The following is an 18,717-nucleotide window of genomic DNA, read 5'->3' on the forward strand; positions in this document are numbered from 1 at the left end:
TCGGGCCAAAATGGCAGCCGTGGAGGAGGGTTTCACGTTGACTGCGGTACCGCTGGGTTCTGGGCCTGACGGACCCCTCGGAGTGGAGCAGAGCGATAAAACAGACCAGTTTCTAGTGACGGACAGTGGCAGGACCGTCATCCTCTATAAGGTGAGAGCCATAGGATCGGAGCGCCCCTGCTGCCGTCTCGTCCGTTTCTGAGTCCAGAGCCCGAACCTCGGGTTTCTCACAGCTTCGGAAAGAGCTCGTGCAGCGGGCTTAGCGGAGAGCCGGCGTGACCTCTTCGGGATGCTGAGTGAGGTCCAGAATCTGACTCGGTCGTTCCCGGAGAGAGAGGCCTATTTCCGAGTTGCAGGTGGCAGGGCGTTTGAATGCACGTGGGCTGGACTCGGAAAGGAAAGGAAACCTGCGCTTTCGCTTCAGTTCTCCCGGAGATGGCCTGGCTAAGATCCCCTCCTGGGATCTCTGTCACCCCAGCTGCCTGCAGAAGGGTTGAACGGAGATTGGTTGGGTGGGAGAAGATGTCACTACGAGAACGGTGGGTTAGCCTTGTGTTCGTACATTTCTTACACACACATTAGGGAGAAAAGTTTTGTCGGTGTTTTGTTTTGGTTTCTTACTTTCTAGGCAGCTTAGTAGGAATCTTGATTCCGAGTGACCTGTCTGTTGCTAGCTGTGGTTCACCCTGTAAGTCCTGGATTTGCATCCCTTGAAGTCTGCACACCCCGCCCCCTTTTCAGCCTGACACTTCTAAACTTTGCTTTTAGTGGTCGCGTGGAAAGTAATTATTTTTATGTGAGCTGCTGAACATAGTTTTCTGTATCTTCAGTAAGCTAGTTATTTCAGCATCGCTAATGATCAGGGAAAATGCAAACCAAAACCACAGTATCACCTCACACCTGTCAGAATGGCGGTCATCAAAAAGAACACAAGTAACAAATGTTGGTGAGGATATGGAGAAAAGAGAACCTTTGTACCACCTTGTTTGTGGGAGTGTAAATTGGCGCAGCCACTGTGGAAAACGGTATAGTTTTTTTCTCAAAAAACTAAAAATAGAGCCAGGAATTTCACTCCTGGGTATATATCAGGGAAAACAAAACAAGCAAACGAAAAAAAAAGCCCCACTAATGCGAAAAGATACATGCGCCCAGTGTTCATAGCAGCATTATTTACAATTACCAAAATATGGAAGCAACCTAAATGTCCATCAACAGGTGAATGGGTAAAGAAGTGGTGTATATACACAGTGGAACACTACTCAGCCATAGAAAAAGAATGAAATTTTGTTATATGCAGCAACATGGATGGATTTGGAGGGCATTATGCTAAGTGAAATAAGTCAGACAGAGAAAGACGAATACTGTATGATAGCATTTATGTGTGGAATCTAAAAACTACAACAAGCTAGTGATTATAGCAAAAACAGAGCAGATTCACAGGTGCAGAGAACAAGCTAGTGGTTACCAGTGGGGAGAGGGAAGGGGGAGGGGCAAACTAAGGCTAGGGTAGTAGGAGGTATAAACTATTATGTATAAAATAAGCTACAAGGATAGGGACTTCCCTGGTAGCACAGTGGTTAAGAATCCACCTGCCAATGTAGGAGGCTTTGGGTTTGATCCCTGAGCTGGGAAGATCCCACATGTCTCAGAGCAGCTAAGCCTGTGTGCCACAACTGTTGAGCCCACACTTTGCAACTACTGAAGCCCATGCACGTAGAGCCCGTGCTTGGCAACAAGAGAAGCCATCGCAATGAGGAGCCCACACCACAACAAAGAGTAGCTGCCGCTGGCCTCAACTAGAGAAAGCCCATGTTCAGCAATGAAGACCCAACACAGCCAAAAATAAATAAATAAATAAATAAATAAATAAATAAATAAATCTTTAAAAAAAAGCTACAAGGATATATTGTATAACACAGGAAATATAGCCAATATTTTATAATAACTAGAAGTGGAGTATAACATTTAAAATTGTGAGTCACTATATTGTACACCCGTAACTTATATAATATTGTGCAACTATACTTCAATCTTAAAAAAAAAAAAGCTAGCTGTCTACTTTGAGGGTTGGGGAACAGGTTGCCAATAGTACCCTATACTGTTTGCTTGTTTTGATGACACCATTAGTTTTTACCTGGCTGTCAAGTGGACTTTTTGCAGTTCCTGCATAGAGAGAGAGTGGCTGATTAGAACTGGCATGATTCCAGCTACCCTGACTTTATTTCCCGTGCCCCTGTTCAAGGGTACAGCGGAATCAGTTTTTTAAATGTACTAATACTGTTCATTATCAGAGTCATTATTCATTTACTTTTTTCATTTTGGAAACTTATATTTTCTTTTTTTTTTTTACATCTATATTTATTTATTATTTTTTTAGGGAGGTACACCAAGTTCAATCATCTGTTTGTTTTTTTTTGTTTGCTTGTTTTTATTTTTTTACTTTTTTTGGGGGGTACACCAAGTTCAGTCATCTGTTTTTATACACATATCCCCGTATTCCCTCCCTCCCTCGACTCCCCCCCACCCTCCCTCAAGTCCCGCCCATCCTCCCCCTCCCAGTCCTCTAAGGCATCTTTCATCCTCGAGTTGAACATATATTTTCATTTTAACTACTTTTTTAAAGTTTTTTTTAATTGTAGTAAAATATACGTGACAAAATTTACTGTCTTAATGACTACAAGTGTACAGTTCAAGGTATTAAGTACATACATTCACATTGTCGTGCAGTCGTCACCACCATCCACCTCCAGAACTCTTTTCATTTGGCAAAACTGAAACTCTGTACTCATTAAACAGTAATTCCCAATTCCCCCAGTCCCAGGCAGCCACCATTCTACTTTCTGGCTTAAGTGGAACCCATACAGTATTTGTCTTTTTGTGACTATTTTTTTTTTTTTTCTTTTTTGGCACACGGGCTTAGTTGCTCCGCGGCATGTGGGATCTTCCTGGAGCTGGGATCGAACCCATGACCTCTGCATTGGCAGGCGGATTCTTAACCACTGCGCCACCTAGGAAGCCCTGTGACTATTTTTTTAATTTAGATTTGTTAAATGCTGTCATTGTAATGATTTCTTCTTTTCTTTCAAATGCAAATTTAATTGCTTTAATGTCTGAAACCTACTTTTTGAATATTGTATGTTTATTTCATTAGGTTTCTGATCAGAAACCCTTGGGGAGCTGGTCAGTGAAGCAAGGTCAAATTATAACATGTCCAGCTGTGTGCAACTTTCAGACTGGAGAGTATATTGTTGTACATGATAATAAGGTGAGTTCTAAAACTTTTATATAATATATACAAAACAAGCCAAATGTTGATTTATTAACTATTCATGTGGTATGTAAATGGAGATTGGAATGCTTTTTTAACTTGTATGTTTTGATTTAAGGTCTTGAGAATATGGAATAATGAAGACGTAAACCTGGATAAAGTATTTAAAGCAACAGTAAGTCTTTGGATTTTCCAACATATTTATTTAGTTTATTGGTGAGATGGAATAATTTGTAATAGTTATTTATCTTCTAGCGTCTGTGAACATGACATAAAGGTTATAACCAGTTTTTCATTCTAGTTATCATACAGTAAATCTTGATAAAACGTCTCAATTTATGAGTTAATATGTTAGAAAATGTATGTTATTTTCATTTGAGGTTGGGGATTTAAATAATTCATGAATGATACATTTATAGTTATTTCCATGAGTTTAAATGTTTGTGGTATATCCGTTGCAAGAACAAATGAACTTCATTGTTCCCTTTCTTAAAATAGTAGAACAGACCCTGCAGGTTCCATGCATTATACGTTTTAAGAGTGGCACACAATGCAGGGAAAAACACCCATGACTAACTAGCTGTGCCTTTTCTCCTGATGACCTGAAGTATGTTAATCAACTTTTTCTTATAAAATGAAGATCTCAAACTAGATGACTCTTGGAAGTTCTTTCTGGTTCTAAATGTCTAACTGTAAATATAATTGGCATATTTTAGAAGTGGTTCACAGTAGAGCTGATTCAGATATAACCGCACTTGTCACCTGGACCCTTGAAACCTCTGATGAGCTACCTGTACTACCTCCTGGCTCCAGGCATTTTGTTTACCCTGCAGTAACACGATCCTGAATTTTACACAATGGGTTTGTTTTGTTTAGTTTTAATCCCACATATGGTGTTAACTTCTCTTCTTGGGCTTGCAGGCTAAATGGATAGATATAACCCATGTATTTACATATGGCATCTTTCTTTTTCTAATACCAGAACCACTTATAACTCTGTATTAGTGGCTTTGTTTGTACCTCTCCCCACCTCCAGTTTTGAGAGACCCAGGTTATAGCCTAATGTCCAGTATTTACAGTGGAAAGATAAACCAAAAATGAATAAAAGTGATTACTTATGGGGGAGTGCAAGGGAGAGGATAGAGAATAGGATCAAAAGCTAGATGTCTGAATGTATTTTATGTTTTAGATTTCACTTTGGAACCATACATAATTATAAGATAAAATTGGATAAAAATGAAAGCAAATCAGTCCTTTAACGATAAGCCTTCTGCAAATGTCCTTATTCTGTTAGGTGGCAATTCCTTTAGAATAAGAATTTAAATGTTTTTATGTTCTTCTAGTTGTCTGCTGAGGTATATAGGATACATTCAATACAGGGGACAGAACCCCTGGTGCTGTTCAAGGAAGGTGCCGTTCGTGGTTTAGAGGCCTTGCTTGCAGAGCCCCAGCAGAAAATTGAAACTATTATCTCTGACGAAGAAGTGATTAAGTAAGTTCCAATACTTGTGATTTTTTACCAAAAAGAAAATGCACTCTGTGTTTTTTATAATAGTCCTTGCCTTGCTCAAAAGTATTTTGGTTATAAACATGATAAAAGTAACATAATTAAAAACCGTCTGTAAGACATTAGCCAAAATCACATTCCCCCAAAAGCCTCTGGCATGATAAGTGATTGAGGAAACTCAGGCCAGATGAATCCTGTCTTAATGACAAAACTGGATAGTCCGTTATTTGAAAATTAAGTGAGTAATCCCACAAGACCAGAATCTTCTGCCATATGGCCCTGACTGCCAAGGTCAGAATCCTTTCCCCTGAAGAAATGTGCAGCTTGTTGTTGGTGGAATCAGGATAGTGCTTTGAGACAGACCTCTGCTTTCCCAGATTCTGGAATAAAACTGGGAAAATGACTCCCTCAAATGATAGACGGAAATCGCATGATTTCACATCTCTCCAATCCCCATTCTTTCATCGCATTTCCTGTTTGGTTAACTTGCTGCTCCTCCAGGCCCACCTGATAAAAACGAAGTTTTTAAAAGTCCAAGCAAAGGCTCGTACGTAGTCATTGAACAGTGTGGACAGTGACCAGTTATATCTTAGACCTGATGAGTGCCTCTAAAGTGAGAGCAACTGTATTTGGAGAAAATCTTTAGGGAAAAAGAGATAGGTAGAGAATCTGGGTTCTAATCCCCACTTTGCCAGAAAATGGCTGTGCAGCCTTGGTTACAGGCCCCTTACCCTCCCTGTGCCTCAGTTCCCGCTGTCACTTGAAGACGGCAGGTGAGATGCTAATGGTTTCCTGAGAACATTAGTCCCCAAAATGACTCTGAAAAGAGGAGGGGGCAGGTCAGATAAGTTTGGGAAACACTGCATCCTGTCTCACAAACCTAGGTACTTTACAGTTCACGTTATTGTCTTTAAAGCTCTGGAAAGCTCAGCAATTTACGTTTAATCCAGAGTTGCATTTGACAGAGGAATGCTTTCCAGGTCCCTGCGGTAGATAGGTTGAAACACTGGATTAAGTGTTCTCTGCTATCTCTCTGGCTCTAAAAAGTATTTAATAAAAGATAATCTCTTAAGTTTAGATTGATGACGTGTTTCTCTCAGCTGGTGACTTGGCATTTTATAATTTTTCTCTTTTTTTAGGTGGACAAAGGTTTTCATGGTATTTAGGCATCCTGTGCTGATTTTTATTAGTGAAAAAGTAAGTGATATCTTTAATTCCTGGTCCATTTTGTGACATTTCAGGGTCATCTGTATGATTTTTAAAACGAAAATTGGACTTTGGTATTTCTTTCAGAAAATTTTTATGTATTTTTAAAATACTAAAAAGCCTATTAGTTATAATTATTTCTATGCCTGAATTAAAGAAATATTTTTTATAACTTTTTAATTGTAATTGGACAATAGGTTTTTAAGCACTCACTAAAGTAATTACAGTGGGGCAACAACTGATCGCAACATTTAAACATAGTTGGTGGAAACGGGAGTATTTTTAAAATAAAATAACCTTTTTTTTCAGCATGGAAATTACTTTGCTTACGTACAAAAGTTTAACTCACGTATCCTAAGCAAATACACACTTTTACTTGGAGAAGAAAAATCTGTTATACAGAGTTTTAGTACATCTGTGGATCGAAAATTCATCTCTTTGATGTCATTAAGTAAGTATTTTTCTTTAAACTTTCAGAGTTTATAAAGAAAGGGGTATTACAGGTTGGTGTTTGTTAAGTTAGAGTCTTCAGTTTTCACAGTTTTCTATTGTAGTGTTTCCCTTTCCATGCTTCCTTACATGTCTGGTCATGCATTAGGTCAGTAGTTCTCTGCAGGTAAGTTTTACGTCTTAAAATTTTATCATAAGCAATCAATAACAACATAATACCAATAAAAAAGGGAAAATCACTTTTTATCTTTACTATGATTAAGTCCAGTTTTTTTTGATACTGTAACTAGTGAACCATAAAATACCCTAAGGTTGGTACTGAATGGCCCCTCCATTCCTCTTTTCCAACCTTACGGTATAGTGTGCCCTTCTGTGAACAGTGACAGAGACAGGTCGGTAAAAGGACACTAATAGAGCAGTCTTGGACTCTGCTAGACTGCATTTTACAGATTTTTTTTTTGTTTTAGTGCCTTGGAGTTTACTGCTACCTGATGCTCTAAAGTTTAGTCCCAATCTTATGCATCCAGGGGAAAAAATGCCTTTGTGGTATTCTCTCCCCCCAGCCGTTTATGGCTTCTTTTGAAGTTGTTTTGAGAAGGTTAAGGGAGGAAGAAACGAGCATTATTTGGGAAACATTTTCATTTTATCACAATTTAAAATCTTTGTGAAGTTTTTCAATATGCAAACGTTTGCAGTCGCTATAAGAAAAAGACTCCCGTCATTTATCATGTCTGGAGGGTCGTTGGAATCCGCTTAATACATTTGCTTAAGAGGGGCTGGTTTTCTTAAAGTTTAACCTACAGGACATATTTATTGTTACACAGAAGTTTGTGAGTTGTGTTTTAGCTTTTGAACATTGAAGTAAGGGAGTCTGAACCAAAGAGTCATAAAATCTTCATGTGGCATAGCTAGAACCATGTGAAGTTGTCAAAAATACAATTGACTTACAAAACCCAGCAATTTCATAGGGTTTTCAAGGTGCTGGACTAACAAGAAATGTAATGTTTGGACCAGAATGCTAATTAATTTCTAATAAGAGAGTCTTTTACTGATAAGATTGTCTGTATTCCTGGCAGTTCCCCCATAGTTTATTACAGATATTTACAATTTTTATTTCATGGCTATTATGACATTTCTTACTGAGATTTTTATTAATATTCTTCTCCTTCAACTTTAGGTTTGTAGTATGTTCTTTATGGGAAAGCCTAGAGTGATGTGACTATTACATTTGTTTATTTTTCTGGTTGGATTCTATGTCAAATTGGTAAAATCTTATAAACAACTTAGTACATTTAACTATAACAGATACAGAACTATCATTTATCCAATAATGAGCAATAAATACTTGTTTCAAACAGGCGCTAATGGATGTGTATATGAAACCTTGATACCAATACATCCTAGTGACCCAGAAAAAAAACAGAGGGTGGTTCAGTCACTGTTGCTCAAGTCTGTGGTGTCTGGCAATGCTCGAAGTGGTGCTGCACTCACCGTCCTGGATCAGGATCACGTAGCAGTCCTGGGCCCACCACTACCAGCTTCTAAGGGTAACTAAAATCCAATCAGTTAAGAAGTCCTTTGGATTTTTTCCGTCAAAGTGTACCTTTAAGTCTCCTCTTTCTTTTTCATTTATTTATTACCACCCTAATTCATTCTTTTTTTCCCTGTAGCTTCCTAATTCTTGAATAGTCTTTGATTTCATCTTACCTTGATTAGTTTCTCTAAAACATTTCCTTGTATCACTTACTAACTACCTTGCTCGTCACCAGTGTCTTAAATAAAAACTGCAAGTATCTGTGCCAGCCTGTAGGCATTGGGAACGTTGGTAAGACTTGCAGTAGAGGATTGAGTTCATACCTTTGTGCAAGATTGGGTCTCCCAGCCTACACTTATTATAAAACTCCAAATCTGTGGTTTAGCATTCAGCTCTTTGCATAGTCTAGACTCTGTCCACGTTTTCCAGTCTCTTCTCCCAGTTTCAAAGCAAGAACTCTGCTTTCTTCAGGACCGGCTCCCTATTAACTACAGACTTGATATGGCCATCCTTACCTGTGTATTTTGTTCTTAGGTTTCTTCTTTTTAAGATAGGAGCTACCCCTTATAGCATAACTATCCGGTGCCACATGTTTTACTTGTATTATCTCATTATTTGTGTCATTTAATCCTCCAGCAACCCTATGAGAGAAAGTCCAGTTATCATCACCCCTGTTTTACAAATGAGAAACTGAGATGTTAGGTAACTAAGTAGTGGAACTGGGGTTCAACCCGAGCAGGTTGACTCTTATACCGTGTACTCTACCGCTGTTAAGTCTTGGCTTTTAACCACTTTACCAAGCTGTGCTCTCCCAACCCCCATCCTCCCTCTCTAGTTCCTGCTCTAACCCCAGAAAACTCACTAACCTCAAGAGAGTTTCCCATGTCTCTTTCCAGAGTTTTTTTAATATGTGCAAATACAACTACTTATTTTTCCTCCTCTTTTTACACAAATTGTAGCATACCATACCCTCTGTTGTGCATCTTAATTTATCCACTTACCTGAGATGCCATAGAAATCTTTCCATAGCAGAATCTGTATTAAGACTTTATTTTTTTAAGAGGAAAATATAGTCAGAACACTTTGACATAAATCACAGCAATGTTTTTTTGGATCCGTCTCCTAATACAAAGGAAATAAAAGCAAAAATAAATAATTGGGGCCTAATTAAATTTTAAAAGCTTTTGCATAGCAAAGGAAATATCAACAAATTGAAACAACCTACTGAATGGGACAAAATATTTGCAAATGATATGACTGATAAGGGATTAATATCCAACATATATAAACAGCTCATACAACTCAAAGTCAAAAAAACAAACAACCCAATTGAAAAATGGGCAGAAGATCTGAATAGATATTTTTCCAAAGAGGAAATGCAGATGTCCAGTACACATATGAAAAGATGCTCAACATTGCTAATTACCAGGGAAATGCAAATGAAAACCACAATGAAATATTACCTCACATCTGTCAGAATGGCTGTCAACGAAAAGAACACAAATAACAAACGTTGGCGAGGATGTGGAGAAAAGGGAAGCCTCGTACTCTGTTGGTGAGAATGTGAATTGGTACAGCCACTGTGGAAAACAGTATGGAGGTTTCTCACAAAACTAAAAGTAGAACTACCATATGACCGAGCAGTTTCACTCCTAGGTATGTATCTGAAAGAACAAAAACTAATTTAGAAAGATACCTGCACCCCAGTGTTCATAGCAGCATTATTTGCAACTGCCAAGGTGAAAGCAACCTAAGTGTCCATCAACAGATGAATGGATAAAGAAGTGGCGTCACATCTCACACACACACATATATATGATGGAATAGTACTCAGCCATTAAAAAGAATGAAATTTTGCCATTTGCAGCAACATGGATGAACTTGTAGGACATGCGAAGTGAAATAAGTCAGACAGAGGAAGACAAATACTGTATGACATCACTTATATGTAGAATCTAAAAAGTACAACAAACTAGTGAATAAAACAGAAGAAGCAGACTCAAAGATAAAACAAACTAGAAGTTACCAGTGGAGAGAGGGAAGGGAGGAGGGGCAAGAGAGGGGTAGGGGAGTAAGAGGTACAAACTATGAGGTATATAAGCTACAAGAACATATTGTACATCATGGGGAATACGCCAGTATTTTATGTAGCTATAAATTGTGACTCATTACACTGTACCACTGTAACTTATATAGTGTTGTGCAGTAACTGTACTGCAATAGAAAATTAATTAATTAAAAAAAACTTTATTTTTTTAAAGCATTTAAGGTTCACAGTAAAATTGAGGGGAAGGTACACAGATTCCTGTATGCCCCCTGCCTGCACACGTGTCCACTTCTTGTCATGAGATCTCATTTCTTTGAATTTCTGTCTTCATTACTCATTTTTATACTTATTAAAGCAAGACTGCTGTGTTTAACTATGAATTTCCTACTCCCTCCCTCCCTTCCTCCCACCCCCAGCATCATATATTTATACTTGGATGACTTCCGAATTTGACTTTTAATTTTTTGACCACACCGTGCGGCATGCAGGATCTTTAATTCTCTGACTAGGAATCAGACCTGCACCCCCTGCAGTGGAAGCTCGAAGTCTTAACCACTGGATCACCAGGGAAGTGTCCCGACTTCTGAATTTGTATGTCTTATTTTATAGAATGTCTCTCCATATGGAATACAAAATTTCAAACACTGCAGACTTCGAAAGAGTTACCACAAGGGACCAGCGGTCAGGTAAGTTTTTGCGCTTTGGGTTTTTTTTCACATGTAATTATTTTTGTGTCTGACAAATAGACTATAAGGAAAGAGACCTCTTTGGATCTAAATATTTTGTCAGTTTTGATTAAAATAAATTAAGAAATATTATCTACCTGCAAGATTATATTTAGATCAGGAGAGAACAATTAGCTAGTTAATAAAACTTTTTAATCTCACTTTGGTTTGATCTTTTTACTTTTATATTTTGAACTACATCCAAGGGCTGTTACTTTGCCTAGTAAATGAGTCTTTTAGGTTATATGTTAAACGTTATCATGGAATTACTTAAAGAATACTTAAAGAATTAAAATTTAAGCTGACCAGACTATAAACTTTCTGAGGCCAGGGTCCTTGTCTTTTTGTTCTGCATCACATCTTCCGTGCTTGACACAGGTGCTCTGTCAGAACTGGTTGTTTAGCGAATGGGTAGTCACTAAAATTCAAGATATAGGATGTGTATAAAGCAAGGTAGAGGAGGATGTTCATTGTAATTAGAGGATAAGGAGACTATATTTCTTATCTTAGAATTCTAATGTATACTTTAACAAGTAATTTTGACAAAATTGGCCATTCACTGCTGTAACAGACTTCACTTTTGATTTCCGTGTTCCTTTGAGCTTTTCGTTCATATACCTGTGTCATTTTTACAATTCTATAATTGGGATCCTGAGATAGAAACAATGTTAAATTCTGCTTTTTTCATTTAGTACATCAGAACAGTTTGCCCATGTTGCAGTAGCCTTTGTATCATGTTAATAGATGTGTAAGTGACAATATTTATCTTAAACAATTCATTTACTTTCAATGTATGTGTTGATCAGATTTTTATGAGTCAAAAGAAAGTATTCTTTAAATTATGCTTTATTCAGACTTGGGCAAAAATAAGAGCTTTATAAACCTACCTCAATAAATTGAACATATGAGATTATTCTGGAAAGTTGCTTAGCTTTGCCGTATCCTTTTCTGTTATATTAAGATTACTTACACAACAAGTTATTGTTATAAGTTATATGGCTTTGTTGAATCACATCTTAGAAGAAGGATTGTTTACATTTTTGATAACATTTTTTTGTAGCTCTGGTATTATGGGGAAAATTTATTTATGCTACATGGAAAATTTCTAACTGTAATCCCATACAAGTGTGAAGTGTCATCACTAGCAGGTGCTCTTGGAAAACTCAAGCATAGTCAAGATCCAGGTAGGAACTTAAATGTTGTATTACTAAAAACCATTTTATAAACTTCTGGTTAGATATGTAGATTTTCACAGCTATCGGTCTGCATAAACCTGTTCTTAATGTTGACATTTGCCAGTGTTCATTCAAATTTTATTGGTCCAGGAAGCTACCTTGGGAACAGTACACGTTGCAGATACTGCTGCAAGCTAAAGAGCTACACTGCGTTTTAAACACCAGTGTTCAGACTTTAGGGGCAGTGGGAGAGTCCTGCAGACAAATCAGTAATGCTTTTTCCCTCCCTGATTTACAGTGGCCTCATCTGTTGGACACATAGTCTTTTATGATATTTTGAGTTATTGATCTGAGGTTATTGATAGAATGAAATGGGCTTTAAAGCCTCTCTTGAATTGTGCTTGAGAGGTTGTTTTTTAATTGTTCTTTGTTTGATTGATTGGCTGGGTAAATACCAATAGGTCACAAAATTCCAAAATTGTGTGTTTTGTGTTTTCTTAGGCGCTCATGCCATGCCTCATTTTGTAAACTGGGAAACATCACAGGGATGTGGACATGGATCTCAGAACTCAGAGCAGTCAAAGAGAATTGTAAGTTTTGTGGTTGAAATAGAAATGTTAGTACAAATGTTAAAAAACAGAAAAGGTTGAATTATTTTAATAATTCATATCTGTACAACTCTTACAGCTTGCTCTTAATCATGGGGTGATTTGAAGCTTGAACCCAGGATCCCAACAACCCTTAATCCAAAAATGACACATGTTGTCTAGTAGTTTTTATCGGCATGTGTGTAAGACCCAGGTGTTAGAGTCAACCAGTTTGCGATTAGTAATAATACCTTCCTGAATATCATATAGAGATTTTGTTTTATTTATTAAAAAATGAAAACCTTAAGATCTTAAAGAGATTTAAGTTGAAAGTTGAAATAGACCCACTTTTCACTATAAGAAAACCAAATCCTAAAAAAGCTTGTTATTAAAATAAATTAAAAAGAAAAAGTTTGTGATTAGAACAGAAGTGTGCCTGTCTCTTTGGGACATTTTATGTTCTTCTAAATGTCTGTTGAATCTTCTGTGTTGTTCTGAGATCCTAATCAATGCACTGAATTCCAGTTAAGGAGAAGGAAGATTGAAGTGAGTGTACAGCCAGAGGTTCCAGCATCCACGCAACTCTTAGCAACCATACAGGTAAATTTAAAAATATTAGAAATACGAAAAATCAGCTCATGGTTAAAGGATATCCCATGTACTTTTTATTCTGTCTTCCTTTTGCGATCATTTTTAGAGCTATGGCTAACCCTTGCATAGTATATTGAGGTTGTCAGAGTGATACTTTGGCTTATTTGACTCTCACAAAGCATTTTGTGAGATAAGTGTGTTGGTGGTGGCTTTGTATGTCATTCAACCTTGCATTGAAGGTTTGTAATTTAGCTTCTTAGAAATTTTGATTTCTAAATCCTTGAGTTTTATTGGGTTTTTTTACTTTATATTTTGTCTTTGTGTAGTAAATTGTAGTATCCACTCCAGTTTCACAGGAAGGTGTGAATAGTATTAGTGATGTAAAAAAATGTAGAGCTAGGAACTTTTAAGTGCAGAGTGACATTTATTAATGTATCAGACTGAGCTCTTTACTTCTGTCCTTTCAGAAATATTCAGAAAAACATATTGAAGTAGAACTACGTAAATTTTTGGCTTTTAAGCGGACCCCTGAATTTCATACTATTATTGGGGACGTAATAATAGGACTTCTGGGAAGATGTAAAGCAGAACCATCATTTTATCCCCGGAACTGTCTGACACAGCTTATCCAAACACACGTGCTTTCTTACAGGTAAAAGTTTCTGTACACCAAACTTTATACGCATAATTCTTTTGACCTTGTTTTTTGCAGTTCTGATTTTCATACTCTGAAAAAGCTTAATGAATTATTTGCAATTGAGAGTTTCTTGATATTATAAAAATGATTCCTGTTTTTGGTCTTAGCTTGTGCCCTGGCTTAATGGAGGCTGCCTTAGAAAAGGCAGATGTGCAGATCCTACAGCTCTGCCTACAGCAGTTCCCTGACATCCCTGAGTCAGTTACCTGCGCTTGCTTAAAAATTTTCTTGAGGTAATTTAGAAGCTGATGGTCCTTTTCTTCCACTGCATTTTTAATCTATCATATAATTTTATTTGTAAAACTTTGAAGGCTTATAAAATGAAAGTTTTTTCCAGTAAGTTCAACTACTGATAAGAATTACTTCCTGTTTTCAATGAACATGATAGCATTGGTGATGACAGTCTTCAAGAAACAGATATCAATATGGAGTCAGTTTCTGACTATACTGATACTGTACAAGATGGAGAAATGGAAGAACAAAGTGGAATTCTTCAGAATGGCTTCAATCCTGAAGAAGAAGATAACTGTGAGAACTGTTCTCAGGAGTTGATTGAGAAGCCTCAGACCTCAACGAAGGAGAGCACTTCATGCCCTGTTACACCGAAAAGAGCAGCCCTACTGTATCCTTTGAAACAGTTTCCCGTGTATTGTCTCTTTCCCAGGGATGTAGTCAAATGCCAAGCAAAAACTAAGGAGTAATTAAATAATTTAAGGTGGTTTTTTTTTCTTTTCTTTTCTTTCTTTCTTTCTTTCTTTCTTTCTTTCTTTCTTTCTTTCTTTCTTTCTCTTTCTTTTTCATTTTTTTTCAGTTTCTGCTTGAAAATGAATTACATTCAATGCTATGTTCAAACAACTTATTTAAACCTTCTTATTTAAGAAGCTATACTGAGAATCTCTATCAGTTCTAAAAATTAGTATACTGAATAAACACCAATTATTTATAATAGCAAACTATTCCAGATGATCTCTAGTGATGAGGAGAATGTTCAATGATAGCGCTCTTCTAGAAAAGTAGAACTTTTGTATAAATTTAGAAAGATGACACTGGGGAGGGGAGGTACTTATAATTTCAGTAGAAAAGCCTTTGTTTGTTGAAATGAGATTTTCCTTTATTCCTGAGTAGAAATTCAGTTCTTCACTCAGCATATAGCGAGACATTTCTTCTGCCTCATTTGAAGGACATTCCAGCACAACACATCACTGTGAGTGTTCTTACAATACCTACAGGATTTTATTTCTGGTTTAAATGTTGCTCCTTAACTCTACCCAGATTTTAGGGCATTCTGAAGGTTATAAAGTTCTTTCATCTGAGTAAGAGGTTTCCCAGCCCTCACGGTGAAAAATTGTGCCTAGGAGAGACTAGAGTGATCTGGGGGAGGCAGAGCTTGACATGTTCCTGGTCCCAAACCCGAAGGCCAGGTTCATCCATCTAAGTTAGAAGTGAGTAGAAACTAAAAAGAATTTCCCAGAGAAGAACTCTCTTCTCTACTTATTATTCACAAACAAAATGAGCTCCTCACCCAGCCCTCCCAAACCAAATGAACTCGTCTTTGATGGCCAGGAGTGCATTTGATTAATTTTTGTGTCCCCTGATGTCTAGCATATTAGTTTGATGTACAGTTAAATTCAGTAGCCCTTAAAATTCTTTCCAGTCTCTTTGTTAGCTTTACATAGAGAAAACTTTCCTATCAAAGTGATTGTTCTTTTTCCCCACCCAGCTATTTCTCCAGTATTTGTATTTCCTTTATCTGAAGTGTAGTGAAAATGCTACTATGACTCTTCCTGGAATACACCCTCCAACCCTGAACCAGGTGAGATCATATTTTTACTTTGATCTGATACTGGGAAAAATCTGTTTTTGTTTCGTTTTGTTTTGTTTCTTTTTTTAATAAATTTGTTTATTTATTTATTGGCTGTGTTGGGTCTTCGTTGCTGCAAGCAGGCTTTCTCTAGTTGCGGTGAGTGGGGACTGTTCTTCATTGTGGTGCGCAGGCTTCTCATTGCAGTGGCTTCTCTTGTCGCAGAGCACGAGCTCTAGGCGTGCGGGCTTCAGTAGTTGTGGCACGTGGCCCCTAGAGCACAGGCTCAGTAGTTGTGGCACAAAGGGCTTAGTTGCTCCGCGGCATGTGGGATCTTCCTGCACCAGGGATTGAACCCATGTCCCCTGCATTGGCAGGAGGATTCTTAACCGCTGAGCCAGCGGGGAAGTCCCTTTGTTTTGTTTCTTTAAAAGGGGGGTTTTATATATATATAGTATCAAAATCTGGAATTCAGCATCTGATTTCTCCCTGTCTCCTAGTCCCTACAATTCTCCTCCCTCACCAGGTGCACAAACCACTGGAGTGAATCTCTCAATTTGGTAGATAGATTTTTTAGAGCCATAATTCTGTACTAAGGAACTTAAATTCCTGATTCTTTATTGTGACCCTTTTCAAGAATTTCCTCAGCTTTGTTGGGAGAGAGTGGTGATGAGTGTCCTCCTGATAACCTGATAACCCCTAGTACCCCTTAGAGATAGCCAACACTCAGAGTTGCTGTTACATCTAGAAGTTTTCTTTCTGTGCACTAGCTTGTCTTTCTCCTGTCTTCCTAATGCAAATTGGACCATAGTGTGCCTGCTATTCTGCAGTTTGGTTTTTCACTCAGTACTACATTTCACACATTTTCTGGCAGGTGTATACATCTGCCACATTCTTTGTAACCACTGCATACTATTTGATTTTATAGAAAATCTTGATTTGTTAGTCCCCTGTTGATTGGCATTTAAATTATTTACAGTTTTTTGCCATTGTAAACAAACTTCCAGTGAGCGTCTTTAGACAGATATTCTTGCATATTATGAGAGAACACCTGTTGAGTAAATTCCCATTAGTCAAATTATTACATGAAGGGTGCATGCATTTTTAGTTTTGAAAATGCTAGGCTACCTTTCCAAAAGGTTGTGACAAGAGATACTACGACCACCAAGGTCTGAGATCTTACTCTTTGCCAATCGAGTAGGTAACAAATAGGTGCAATAAAATTTTAATTTGCATTTTTTTGATAATGAGAAAGGTGGACCATCATTTCTTGCCCATTTATATTCATTTTTATGTACTGCCTAATCTGGTTCTTTGTCCATTTTTTCTATTGCATTTCCTGTCTTTTTCATTTTGACTTATAAATTATTCTTTGTATATTAAGAGAAATTAGTCTATTTCTGTCAAGTGTATTACAAATACTTTTTTCCTTTCACTGTCTTTTACCTTCTTTAGTGTAATTTTTGCCATAGATAGATTTTTAATTTTTATGCTGTACAAATTAAGCTTTTCCTTTATGGCTTCTTTTTGGGTATGTCATACTTAGGGACCTTCCCAGTCTAAGAGAGTAAAAATAGCCACTCTGTTTTTCCCTAGTAGACCTATTTTCCTTTTCTGTGTTTCATTCTTTGATACATATAGAATATATTTTGGTGTAGAGAGTTACGTAAGGGATCAGCTTTCCCTCTCCCCCCAAATGAATATCGGTTTCCTTAATGCTTTTTCATAACTGTGATATTTGCATGTTAACAACACCGTTTGAATGTGTAGACTACATAGGATACTTTAATAAATGTATAGTAATAATTTTATTTTAGTTCTTGGTAGCTCATCTATAATACACAACACCCCATTCTTGGGTCGTAGTGTATATTTCAGAATAGGAGATGAGTGGGTTCTTTTTTTTGTAGCTGCCAGTAGTTATCAAAATTTTTTTAAAATAAAAAGTGCTAACTCTCCTTTGGATTAAATATCACTGTGGCTTTCTTTTTACTGATTAATCTGATGGAAAAGATCCAATTATGCTTGTAAAATGACAAATATAAAAGCAGAAAAGAGCCTTTTCAGATTGCTTAGCAATTCCTTCATCTCTAGACTAAAATGTTTAGACTTCTGTAAAGACTTATTTTTTCTTATAACTGTTTGATGTAATTATGGACTTTGTAAAATGAATTAACCTAAAATGAAATTTAAAATCTTAACTTTCCCCTTTCTGTTTATCTTCAGATTATGGATTGGATATGTCTACTTCTAGATGCTAATTTTACTGTTGTGGTAATGATACCAGAAGCAAAAAGGCTACTGTTAAGTCTTTACAAGTTTGTGAAATCCCAGGTATGTAATTATTTGATATATATTAAATTCTCTTTGTAACCAAGAAACACCAAAATTATAATTTATTAAAATTTTTCTTGGAATAGCTCTAAGTAACTGTGGAGGATTTACTCATAGGTACAAGTTATGGTAAAAGTTATGTTGGAACTTTTCTCTTTAGATAAACATTTGCTCTGAGCTCAACAAGATTGAAGCGAGTTTTCGGGAGCTGCAGAAGTTAAATCAAGAGAAGAGTAATAGAGGATTATATTCAATTGAAGTGCTGGAGCTCTTCTGACATTACCAGTTCTCCTTCATAGACATTGTATGAAGCTCTTTTATGTGGATTCTTCCTACTCATCCAGGCAAGAGATGTGTTTTGTTTGTGACTGTCTCTTCGGTGACAAGAGAAATGTATGAGCAAGTACCTAGACCGTCATTTATTGATTCTCCTAGGTCAGACTGCAGGTTTCACATGAACCTATTCTAGGTTATGGACATTGGTGGGGAGAGGTACTGAAACTTTTAAAAATATGTGACTGAGGTGCTTTTAAGTAAACTTATTTGTGTATTGATAAAAGTTTAATTTCTTACCATCTGTTTGAATAGTTCTTCTTTTAATAAAAAAAATCACCATTGACGAAACAATGATTTTAGGGAAAACAGTTTTATCAGAGTCAGCAACTGTCCTAGCTCATCTGTGTTCAGGGGAACGGAAGAGGGCAATTCCACAGGCAGGGCGGGGAGGGGCCTTGTACACGCGTGCACTTATCTCCTGCCATCTTCTCCAGTTCTTTACCTCCTTGCACTCACCTT

The 18,717-nt window shown here is 37.1% G+C and overlaps 1 protein-coding gene across 2 annotated transcripts; it reads left to right on the plus strand.

Annotated features, from left to right (window-relative positions):
• On the plus strand, positions 1-18,497 carry NOL11 (nucleolar protein 11). Of its 2 annotated transcripts, none has more exons than XM_057715770.1 (18): positions 1-151; positions 3,152-3,265; positions 3,387-3,443; positions 4,612-4,760; positions 5,915-5,972; positions 6,291-6,432; positions 7,790-7,978; positions 10,622-10,698; positions 11,798-11,921; positions 12,414-12,502; positions 13,025-13,099; positions 13,558-13,742; positions 13,895-14,020; positions 14,176-14,409; positions 14,913-14,991; positions 15,508-15,600; positions 17,815-17,922; positions 18,083-18,497. In XM_057715770.1, exons 1-18 carry the CDS (start codon positions 11-13, stop codon positions 18,197-18,199), a joined length of 2,157 nt encoding a protein of 718 aa, XP_057571753.1. In that variant the 5' UTR covers positions 1-10; the 3' UTR covers positions 18,200-18,497. The 2 variants fall into 2 exon arrangements, with proteins under 2 accessions (XP_057571753.1, XP_057571754.1); XM_057715771.1 differs by lacking the exon at positions 1-151 and adding an exon at positions 3,985-4,129 and having other exon boundaries at positions 3,185-3,265.
• Positions 18,498-18,717: the final 220 nt, after the last annotated feature.

The sequence above is a fragment of the Hippopotamus amphibius genome, chromosome 17 (assembly GCF_030028045.1).
Source record: "Hippopotamus amphibius kiboko isolate mHipAmp2 chromosome 17, mHipAmp2.hap2, whole genome shotgun sequence".
Lineage (NCBI taxonomy): Eukaryota > Metazoa > Chordata > Mammalia > Artiodactyla > Hippopotamidae > Hippopotamus > Hippopotamus amphibius.